Source organism: Neolamprologus brichardi, chromosome 12 (assembly GCF_056152115.1).
Source record: "Neolamprologus brichardi isolate AB-2024 chromosome 12, ASM5615211v1, whole genome shotgun sequence".
Classification (NCBI taxonomy): Eukaryota; Metazoa; Chordata; class Actinopteri; order Cichliformes; family Cichlidae; genus Neolamprologus; species Neolamprologus brichardi.
In genome coordinates this window covers 22,937,759-22,950,046 of record NC_142115.1, presented here as the reverse complement: position 1 = coordinate 22,950,046, position 12,288 = coordinate 22,937,759, and the positions used below count along the sequence as shown (strand labels likewise).

The following is a 12,288-nucleotide window of genomic DNA, read 5'->3' as shown; positions in this document are numbered from 1 at the left end:
GAATTTGTGACTTTGATCTCATAAAAGTGTTTCATCTATATAACCTGCAATCAGCTCAAAGTGGGACAGGTGGGTTTGGGTAATCAGAGGAGAGGGAAGAGTGAGGAGTGACCTGCCACATGGTGGAAAATTCAGGAAACAAGCATCGACACACAAATCCTCACATAAATAAAGTACACACACACCCACACAATCAAAAGGATGAAACGGTTATGAAAAAATTGAATGAGATGAATGAGACATGGATAGAGTTATAGATTAAGCAGCGTAACACTGCATGTTAATCTATAGTTCACTGGAAGTCAGAGGGTGAATTTGATTACATGGTGAACAAGACGGGGACAGAAGCCACAGAAGAACTGTGATCATATGAAATGAGAGCAGAGAACTTTTATATGACACACAGCAGACAAACAGCACTTAACGACAATATCATGAAAAAAAGAAATAAAACATGGATAAAAGGTTCCTCCAATCATAAAGTGAGGTGAGGGCAGGGCTGCGGGTAAAGGTGTCAAATTGAGGATTTAAATACAACAACGATTTGCGCTACTGTTTTTACTTGTATTTACTCACCAGAGATGACTATGTTTACACACAGAGAGAAGAGACAGAAACACAGAGATAATAGTGCATCTTCAGCCTTTCACGAGGAGCCGAATAGACAGACAAGGCAGACAGACTGACAAGTTAAGCAGCGATGAAAGAGCGGAACTGAGCTTCTGTAATGAAGACAACAGCTTTGACACTCATCGATTGGCTGATTGGTAGATTTAAGAGCAAAATGGCTTTAGCTGCAAGGATTTTCAGGTGTTTTTTGAGCCACTTCAGGCAGACTGAAGGTAAAGAGCACATCGGTTGTAAATCCTGAAAAAATAAAGTATGCAGATAGATGAGGCACTGAAACTGCTGCTCAGAATCTACCACAGCTCTGTTGGTTGATAAACATCAAGCAACCAGATGAAGCATGTGTCCCAAATGCAAGACATCCGATGTTTGAAAGTTAGTACTTGCTTTCTGTTTCAGTTTGGAGACACCGTGTCATATACTGTAGTTTATCTTTGTTAGGGATGCGGTGCAGTGAAGGAGTCTAATATTTGGGCCACAGTCAGCACATAATGTGAATTAGGAGGTTGTAACACACCCACCATCCTGTTACAGTGAATCCTGCCTGTTAAGGAGATCTGAAACAGCGACACACATATACAGTGTGTGTGATGGTGGACAGGATAACAAATAGTACAGTCACTTAGCACATTTATCTGACAAAACCATTACACAGATGAGGATAGGGGAAAAGGGGAGGGAGAAGGGAGGAAAGAAGGAGGAAAGAGAATGAAGGACGTCCGTTTTGCTCAGGGTTGGCAAACAGTCACTAACACACAACTGATCTCAAATTCTGCAGTCTGACTGTGCAACGTTTGCCTTTGTAATAAGTAATGAACACATGTTAGAGGTTTATATCTAACAAGTCAGCAGGATGTTGATGACTTTGGTGCAAAAATGCACAATTCATCATCAGGACATAGAGGAAACTACACATCTCACTTGAGTCATCATTTTTAACCTTTTAGAGACACTTCGCTCACCTCTTTCTGAATGCCAATGACGTAAAAGGTTTTTCCTTCAAACTTCAGCTTGCTAACGTCAGCCCTGCAAACAAACACAGAGTTAAGACTTTGAAATATCTGCAGATGAGAGTTAAATATAGGCTAAATGCTATACTTAAAGCTTTAAGTACATTTAAAGTACTGCTGTCATCGATTGTGTCATTGTAAAGATGTCTTCACAAGAAGCCACCCAAGCAACACAAGTTCCAGTTGCTGATGTCATAGAGAAAAAATGCCAGTTAAAATAAATATTGGGTTAAAGGAAACTTTGATTAAAGGATCAAATGTATATTTGTACTATGGTTGGCCTTTAATTGTTAACCAGGTACAAGTAGAGCAACTTAGAATAGTACCTTTAGGTAGGCAACCTCCTTGAGACCAACAAAGGGCATCACAGTCTGAAGTGATTACACTCACTCTCAGAAAGTTTGGTGGGATTTGCAAATAACTGCAGCCGAACAGATTGGCAACACATTGCAATCAATCTGCGTAAGTCTGCACTGATGAGCAGAACTTGCTTGCAACGCATCTCTTAGCAACAGAGGACTTGACTCAGCTGGTTGTCAGCTGGTTGTATTCTTTTTATATTCCTATATAAAACCAAGGTTGCTAAGCGCCTATGTCATTTTGCCATTAAATCGCAATCTATCGCCATTTATCACAGTTATTTGCTGTAGTATCACAAACAGATTGTAGGTAATTGCCAAAGTGATTCCATTCATTGGCAAATGATAGCAGAGTTCCTATAAAGCTGCAACTATTTTAAACATGATGACTTTGCAAATTAAAGTGCAAGTTCATTGCACTGTCATTTGTTGGGCTGCGTTCATATTCTTTTTTACATTTTTTTTTACACACATAGCTCACTTCAAAAACTATTATGTGTTTTTATCAGTTTAATTACCAATGGTGCATAGTTTAAAATAGCACTCTATCAATTCTTATTACTTTTGATAGATAAACTACATTTTTCTCCTTATTCTTAGGAACTTTTGTTTAAAACTATGAATATGGAGGTACTACAACTGCTGCTTAAGGAAAGCATGGCTATAGGAAATGTATGGATTGGTTTTAAGTGTATTTTAACACTTTGTAGCAAGATAATCTTATAGATGTCATGTTTAAATAAACAAACGGTTCTGCCTGCAAGGAAAAGTTAGAGATGATTATTTTAATTTGCTTCTAATAAAAATGATAAGTTTAGCAATACTTCAGCGATAAATCATAAATATAGAGTTTTCTGCAGTTAGCTTTGTTAGTGATTAGACATTTAATATTTATGTTTAATCATTGACAATTGTGGCTACACAGTGTAGTGGTTTGCTTTTTTCCCAGCACACAAAAGACTCCCAGTTCAAGACTGGAGACGGTAATCTGTTAAATGCTGTGAAGGGAAGGGCGTCTGGTGTAAGAATATGTGGAGCCTTCTGCTGTGCTGACAACCTGTGATTAAGGGAGCAGCCAAAAGAAGCTTTTTACAGGTTGATGTTTTTACCATTTGAGGAGGTGAATCCTCTTGTTTCCCTGGAAGACCACAAAACCTGTGGCTGTGAACCCAAGAAAGGCAGTAGAGCCTGTAAAGTCCTGAAAAAAACACATATCGCAGCATGTGAGGCAAGTGGACTATCTATAACCTCATTGGTTGATGCATAAAATCCCATGTTTGTCATTAAACTTTTTAATTAATCAAGAACAAGGCAGTTAACCTGCAAAATCTAAATAATAACTTCCACATCATTAATCATCAGTAAATCTCTAAATTTGTATTCATCTCTATATATCTGTGTAAATCCCTCCCTTTCCCCTGTGTGCTTCCCACATCTTAGTGCTTACTTACTTTATCTCCATAGATCTGCATGTGCATGATAGTACTCGCAGTAACAGCTATTTCCAGCAAACTAATTTAAAAAAAAGCCTGCCAGACAAAAGTGGAACAGATAAAGGGGATCCTTCCCACTAGACAGAATTTAAATATCTTGTTAATCTGCTTTGTATCCTTTGATTTGTCTGTTCACAAGAGGATGTCCCTATTTCACACTTCAGCTTGGCAGAAGATGAACAGAAAGGATGAGAGCGAGCCATGAGCAAGTTGTAAAATATTGTTTTTCTTTATCAGATGCAGTCTGTTCAATCTATTGGGATAGCGCAAGAAACAAAGAAACAAGTAACAGGAGAATGAAGCAGAATAGCAAGTGTAACATATCTGATAGTACAGTCTAGTTTTAGCAATTTAAAGCTGAAAGACAAATCAATGACACTTTCTAACCATGGTGGTCTCTGATCAGTCAGTGAAGTCACTGTTTCCTCAGAACAGTGGCTTCTTTATGGACCTAGTTTATTTAGTTTTCCAGGAGGGAACATTAACTAGGTGGCTTGGATGTGATAGCTTAAATTGCACATAAACTCTTGGCCTTAAATTATTTCCTAATCTGCTTGGAGCAAGTATGTGAGGCCAGATAGAAAGGTGCTATTATGCGACACGCCACTGGATGGCACTGTTTCTTTTGGGAGCAATAGGGACGTTTACGGAATTGCTAGCTTGCGTCGGCGCAACATGTGTGTGCAACGGTGTTTTCGTGTAGTAGTAGTAGCAGTGGGTTACCAGTGTGGAGAGCTATTAATTGGTGACAGCGGTCGGCAAAATATTATTTTCTTGTAAAACCTCCATATTTTCATCTGGACACTTACTTAATCTGTGTCCTGGGCTGGTTAATTTTGCCAGCTGCACAGCTGGTGCGATTGTCCATAAGATACAGTATGTACCATCTGTCTATAAGGTCACAACAAATTTCACAGGCCCAACCATAGACTGTGTGCATAAAAGATGAATGTAGCTTTTGCATCTGAAAAGTTCATCCAATGCATAATTGCCTTAAAACGTGCATACTTCTTAATGGCCAGCAGGGGGCGCCTCATGTTGGTGCAAAAACACTTCTGGGTGTATACAAGTCTTTGGGAAAACAGCCCTTGGCTCTCTTGCTCTGTCAGCTCAGCAAAACCTTTTCTGGTGACTTTATGAGCTCAACCCTTAGTTTAAGGTTGTCCTTAATAAAATATTACTTTCTTTTCTAAAAACTTATGGTCATTATTAAAATGGAAAAACTATACTCACTGGCTGTTGAGCTGTACATCTGAAATCATTAGTCAATGAGTGTGTGGTTTCACAGTCAGATCCAGCACTAGCTTTTAAGATGGCAAAAATACTCACCTCAAAGCTTTAGAACGGGAGCTCACTAAACAACATATGTCACGGTGGCTACATCCATCTTTTATATACAGTCTATGGAACACGCAACACCCTATGATGACGAAATCACACGAACACAAGTGGATACGCACATGCTTGTGTGCATGGAAAGTATAACACCCACATGAAGCTATCTGTGTGAAACTCAGTGCGTAACCCATTATGTGTAAAGCTACTGTGTACTGTATATATTCTCCAGTTACGTTACCTTGCATGGGTGAGGGTCGACTCCATATGTTTCAAGACTGTGAGCCCTTTGGAGCATGTTCAGCTCTGCTAGCTCAGCACACTGGCCCCTGAAAGAAAATAGAGGAAAGGAGAGACCCAACTTTATACACTGACAGACTGAAGAATATGTTATTAAGGTGTTCCTATGTTGGATTACTTTCAATTGGATTTCAGTTAAATGTCGGATACAACCAGATAGAAAATCAATACATGCAATTATCTTATTAGAATTTTGAGATTTAAAGGTCAATATCTAGTGAGTTTGGTTGTGAACAAATTTGCGTTGACTTTTTATTCTAAGGATTGCTATTTTTTCTCCAGCGGTAAAGAACAGCACTAACCATCCACTGCTAGGCTAGTTTCTTTTACAAGGACAAGGTTGCTTGTCGTACTAAGTCTACAGTATTTAGACAATATCAGTTTAAATAAAAGTATTACAGAATTTTTCACCAATTAAAGTGTGTACAATTATCTCTTATTATTATAAAAGGAAACAGTCATAACAAACCAGGCAAAGGGGTTGGGGGTGGGGGGGCATTAATGCTTTACTTGCTCATTAGTCTAAGTGCTGCAAATTAGGAAAATGAGTGTGGTACACTGGTTCACTTCAAGACTCCAGACATATAAATCAACTTTAAAATTGCACACACATATATTGGATTTGTCTGTGCAGATAAAGGAAAGCATAAAAACCATTACAGAATGCCTGTGGAAATGTAGCTTGCAGACAGAGTGCTTCCCATTCAAAAATCACCTGAAGTCTCTCTACAGCTCAGTACTGATCAACATGCTGTTAATCCTGTCAGTCGTACCCATCGGGCCAGACAGAGGGCACTTGGCATCATCTGCCTCTGTGCTGTGGGAAATGAAGGATTTGTCTTTGATGTTTTATAATCACTGTTAAGTGTGACGGTCATGACATTATTAATCTGCTGCAGCAACACACAAACAACTCAGGAGAGGGGATTTATGTATACAGTACTGCATGTAATGTAATGTAGAAACTTATTCTGTATCTGTAGAGTACATAGTCAATCGACTGAGTACATGCTTTTTTAATGACTTTTTACTCAAACTATTCTTTATTGCAGAACCATTTTCCCTTCAGGAAAGGTAATCACATGGTTGAAAAGAGGCGAATAAGGGTTCAAAGATACAGTTGTGGTACCCAGAATGCCTAGCTTTTGTTCATATGCAAAAGAACACAAGACGATCAAATTTATCAGGGATGACTGATTTTCATCAAAATTTAAATTCTGTAGTAGTAACAAGCGAGGTGTCTAAACGGAGCATGAAATAAATAATTCATGCTCATTCCTCTAAGCTAATGGATGTTTTTATTTACTTTCAAACAAATCTCGACTGAGAATACCTTCTCCAGTGCAATGAAGCTTAAATCTCTGGGTATCACACAATTCTGTGTCTAACCAGAAAGAAAGGCAGCATTTTATTGTCTGCTGTGTAGACAGTTGTCTCAGCAGCCTGTTATAAAACACAGATCACAGGAGTGAGCATAGCACCTGTCACCAACATCAAATGGTACAACAATAAAAAAAATACTGGCGGCCGGTAATGCTATCCCTCAGCCTCCTAGTAGATGCTCCTATGGTATAAATGTGCAACTCCTTCATCACCTTGTTATCGTATTCTCAAGATCTTCAAAAAAGTAGCTGCGCCAAAGCTCAATTAGTTCAAAAATCCTCCTTGCCTTATCATCGAGTTATCACATTCACAAACTTGGCTGTACACACTGCCTGTCTGCCTGGCGAGGTGATAACAATACCCCCAAAAGCCCACAATAGACCAAAAAAGCCTTCTCCAGACAAACAGCAAAACCACGAGACAAAAAAAAGATATTAGTCTTTCACCTGAGCTCATTCTTGTGAATTTCCATTATCTTCCTCTCCAGTTTGAGGGATTGTTTAGGGAACAGCTTGAAGTCTCTGATGTAGTCTGATGGGTGCTCCTCTGGGTCATAGTCCCCAAGCTCAGCTATAAAGAGAAAGGGTGATTTCAGTAAAAACAAATATCTGTAAATAGGTCAAATACATCAGGAAATGAGTATATAGTGTTTGAGAACTTATATAAAGAACTAATTTAACACACCTTGACTGCATATATAGTATGTAGCTACAGTTAGTAGTCATGTTGCTCAGGTTAACATAAAAACTGCATTGTAAAGCAAAATTAAATAAAGAAAGACATGTTTTATTTTGCAAATAAGCTTTACTCAACTAGAACATTGCATATTAAGCAAGATTATAATTTTTAACTTTAATTTTATAGTACTTATTCCATTTACATGCAACTGCTTATATATTTCTATTGTAGGATTGCAAATGGCTGGGTCAGGACACTTATAGACTGCAAGCTATTATTAGGCATGGTCACACTGAGTTGTTTTGTATTTGTGTGTAAGATTTGTGTGTAAAGTGTTAGAATAGCTGTGACACCATGGCTGGACGGGAGGCTGGAGCGGGACGGCTATGGTAAATGGCCTGTATTTGTATAGCGCTTTACTCAGTCCCTAAGGACCCCAAAGCGCTTTACACTACATTCACCCATTCACACACTGGTGATGGCAAGCTACATTGTAGCCACAGCTGCCCTGAGGCGCTGACAGAGGCGAGGCTGCCGGACACTGGCGGCACCGGGCCCTCTGACCACCAGTAGGCAATGGGTGAAGTGTCTTGCACAAGAACACAACGACCGAGACTGTCCGAGCCAGGACAGCTCGAACCGGCAACCTTTCGATTACAAGACGAACTGCCAACTCTTGAGCCACGATCGCCCTGGCTACGACCATATTAGCTGTTAGGGTTAAAAAAAACTTCCAGTTCTCCCCCACAGAAAGATAAAAAGCTCATATAGCACCAAGTACAAAATGCCTGCTGTAATATTAAACGGCTTTGCATCATCAGCAAATTTCCTGGTTGCTCAATCTAAGACAAAGGCCCAAAGACAGATCTTTTCCTTATTTTTTTTTATTTCCACAGAATAAGATACTTATGAGCAATTGACTCAAATAACAGATTATTGTTGTGCTCAATGAATCCACTAATTTATTTTTTTAATGATATCTTAATTAAGTATATTTATAAAGGTTTAATCAAAAACTTGCCTGGAGTTTAATTAAACAATAATCCTCAAACTATTCCCCAGCTCTATAATCAACACCCTGACAAAGTAGGACAGAGATGATACACTGCAGACATGCTCTGTTTTGAGATAAGTGAACCAGTCACACTCTCTTCTCTGGGGATATGAGCCAATCAGAGGGTGTTAGCACAGTTCAAGGATTTGTGTATGAGCCACAAGGGTTCATTTATATGATACAGCCCAGCTAATTCTTTTCTTAATCCATATTAAAGCAAGTGGCTCTGCGCTGTGATTCAGCATTAAACGGTTACGTTTAATTGACTGTAGAAAAAAATCTCTTTTATTCCTTTTCCCAGTAGTCCACATACATCTACTTTAAAAAAATGTAAGATAATGACAGTGTGATGCTGTGAAATGCAGCCGGTTAATGAGGACAAACTTAGTCAAACAGGGGTTAGAGTGTGGTTACACAGAGGTTGGATGAAAGTTAAGTTACATTTGATATAATTAGGTAAGATCATTGTTTGGTTCAAATACACAGTTAAGCACATTAAGTTAAATGAGTGTTGAATTTTACCCAACACAGTGCAAGAGGATGCTCAAATTTAAAACTATAATTCTGTAACACTAGATTAACAGACTGTGTAACTATACATAGTAATGACAGTTAGCTGAACTTTTTAAATGCTTGAATAAGACATACAAGTATTTATAAATCAGTAAGATGTAAAAAAAAAAAAAAAAAAAAAAAGGTAAAAAAATGTTTTTTTTTAAAAAAAAGCACAGAATAGAAATCTTGAATTAAACAAACTTAAAACAGCCCTTCGACTTAACCTTAACCTAAAAGAGGTATTTTACTTTTAGTTGGCATAATTTTTAAATTTCCTAAACGTTTGTTCTTTGCAATGAGCTTGTTTATTCAAGCTTAATGAAGAAAATGATAAACCTGCAAACATGTGGACTACAGTTGATATCTGATTTTACATGTTAAAATTGTGTTTGTCAGTGATTTTCTATAAATGACATTAAAAACCACTGATGATAAAAACATCAGATAGACAAACTAGCATTAGATAGTGTGGTGTTGGTCCCCCACCTCACCCCCACGGATAATGTCAGATGGCCTCCTCTCACTGAGGTTTATTCCTGCTAAAAGGGAGTTTTTCCTTCCCACTGTTGCCAAAGCCCTTGCTTATATTGGGTCATATCATCGTTGAGGTTTTCTCTGTTTTCTTGGTATTATCTTAGTGTTGTTGTGATTTGAACTATATTCAAATTTTGATTTAATTTAATTTATTTAATATTTAAATAAACATGGATTAAATAAGGAAATAAATGCATTTGCAGGCACAAACGGTGATTTGTTAGTAGTTATTTTACAGCTTGTGCTTTTTGGACTTCAGCTGATTGCTTTTTATTTGAGGCTACACACTACAGATTTCATTGTCAAGAATCAACAGCTCAGACACCATAACTCAAATTTGTAATTACAGTTTCTTAACTTAATTTGATGTGTTCATTCTATTCAAATTATGAAGCACTTTGCAAATGTGCATTCTGGAAAAGGCTAGAAAATATTATCCTTTTTCTTATTCTTATTACAGCCACAACCCAAGCAGCTCAGTCATTTCAGTAATAGCAGCCCTTATAATTTACAAATTAAATTGTGTAAATGTATATGTGTGATTTTCATTTAAAACTCCAACATGTCACCAAGGATGTAATTGTGAAATATTGGCTACATCTCTAATACATCCACTATGAGTAAGGCCTCACCCTGTATGATGCAGGCTCCCAGATATGCAGCTTCAGCAAAAGGACACAGTAGACGACCATGATAGATGTCTCTCTTCAACTGAAGGTACAGGAGATACCTGGATGCACATGCATGCATAAAGTTACAGAAAGAAATTCTTATAGCATAAATACAGATTTTTATTTAAAATAAATCAAATAAATTAAAGCTGTTTAATTACAATATACTATATAAAGCCACTGCTCATATTATGAAAGGGAACCAATACTCTGCTTTCACAATTTCTATTTCCAAATAGTTTGGATGAAAATTCACCATCCAATGAGAAAATAACAATCTGAAAATGTTGCCATGGTAGTTAAGGCAAGGCAAGTTTATTTGTATAGGCAAGGCAAGTTTATTTGTATAGCACAATTCAACAACAAGGTGATTCAAAGTGCTTTACAGAGACATTAGAAACAAAAACAAATAAAAAGCATGATTTAAAATTGATTAAAACAAGCAAACAAACTAACTAATTAACAAACAAACAAACAAACAAACAAAACAGTATATAAAATCAAAACAGATAAAATCAGAACAGTAGATAAAATCAGTAGTTAAAGTGTAAGTTTTGAGTGCGGATTTGGTGCTTTATTCAAATGCAACTGAAAACAGGTGAGTCTTCAACCTGGATTTAAATAAACTGAGTGTTTCAGCTGATCGGAGGCTTTCTGGGAGTTTGTTCCAGATATAAGGAGCATAAAAGCTGAATGCGGCTTCTCCGTGTCTGGTTCTGACTCTGGGAACTGATAAAAGACCAGATCCAGATGACCTGAGGGATCTGGAAGGTTCATACTGGGTCAGGAGGTCACTGATGTATTTTGGTCCTAAATCATTCAGAGCTTTATAGACCAGCATCAGAACTTTAAAGTCTATCCTCTGACGGACAGGCAGCCAGTGTAAAGACCTCAGAGCTGGACTGATGTGCTGTAGTTGTCTGACTGATTTTTTAGGTAGACCTGTAAAGATGCTGTTACAGTAATCAAGCCTACTAAAGATGAATGCATGGACTAGTTTTTCCAGGTCCTGTTGGGACATCAGATCTTTTATCCTTGATATATTCTTGAGGTGATAGTAAGCTGATTTTGTTATTGTCTTAATGTGTTTTTCTAAGTTTAGGTCTGCATCCATCACCTAAACTTAGAAAAACACATTAAGACAATAACAAAATCAGCTTACTATCAGTTAAGGAAAGTATAACTATGGCAACATACATCTTCACCAGCAGAATGTGGTACTTTAGCTACTATGGAAACACCTTCAGTGCTACTGACACGCAGACTTGTCTCGTGTTAGCGTGAAGACAAAAAAAAAGTGGGGAACAGATTAGTTTCCAGTTGGGACGTCACCACTGAGTCAACTGACTCATCAAACTTGTTTTTCATTGAGGGAAAGACGCAGGAGAGGCAAAGCATAAAAGATTGAATGGAGCGAAAACCCTGCTGCTGTAGCTAAATAGTTTTATTTATAGAGTCAGAGTGCAGCTGACTCTACAAATAAACACCATGATCTACATTTAGATAATTTTTCTTTCTTTGTGCTTCCTCTTATTTTAGGACATTGAGTCAGAATGTGTACACAGATTTGCTTTTCAGGTTTCTTAAATGACTTAAGCGTAGAAAAAGCCAGATTAAGATTTGGTGCACACTTAAACAAAGATATGATGTCGTTATTCTGCATGAAGATAAATTTAAATTCTACAAAAAGAGCACCTTTCTATACTTCAGTTTGCAATTATGAATGAATAATGTCAATATAGTATAAATAATTGACAAAACATGTCAAACTTCTTCATGTGAGTGTATTCTTTTACACAAATAATGTTAAAATTACTCATGTGTGTTATATTGGCTAGATAAGTAATGAAGAGGACCTTCATTATAGTCCGCCTGACTCTGTAAAATCCTTTGATAACGATTAAGTGCTGACTTTGCCCTTTAATTCCAGCACTGTGAAATATCTGTGTATGAAAATGAACAGAGACACACAGTCAGCATTTGGTGAACTCTGAACTGCATATTTAATTAAAAACAAAAAAAGAAGTCCCTATGCACTTTTCTGCCGTGCTAAAAATGACACCTGTTAGCAATTATTATCCGTCATGTGAGGTACCAAACACCTAATACCATAATCAATAATTACAGATCTATAGAATAGTGGGTTAACTTTTTCATCTATCTTCAATAGTGCTTCATATAGAAGAGTTAAAATTACATCTTGCAAACTTGAGCAGGCACATTTTACCATTAAAAGTTTGGGGATTTTGATGATGGGAAAAAAATTGCTCCCAGACATAACTCCATATT

The 12,288-nt window shown here is 37.4% G+C and overlaps 1 protein-coding gene across 4 annotated transcripts in view; it reads right to left on the bottom strand.

Moving 5' to 3' along the window:
- Window positions 1-12,288, bottom strand: part of frmd3 (FERM domain containing 3) — a 63,590-nt gene that overhangs the window by 21,399 nt on the left and 29,903 nt on the right. For 2 of the 4 annotated variants that reach the window (XM_087849191.1, XM_087849192.1), the window contains exons 5-10: window positions 9,961-10,058; window positions 6,954-7,077; window positions 5,066-5,153; window positions 3,106-3,194; window positions 1,590-1,653; window positions 1,149-1,184 (exon numbers count right to left, since the gene is read on the bottom strand). In XM_087849191.1, the coding sequence (XP_087705317.1) occupies window positions 1,149-1,184; window positions 1,590-1,653; window positions 3,106-3,194; window positions 5,066-5,153; window positions 6,954-7,077; window positions 9,961-10,058 (499 nt within the window). The remainder of the gene's footprint in view (window positions 1-1,148; window positions 1,185-1,589; window positions 1,654-3,105; window positions 3,195-5,065; window positions 5,154-6,953; window positions 7,078-9,960; window positions 10,059-12,288) is intronic. The other 2 variants (XM_087849193.1, XM_087849194.1) reach the window with 1 other exon arrangement.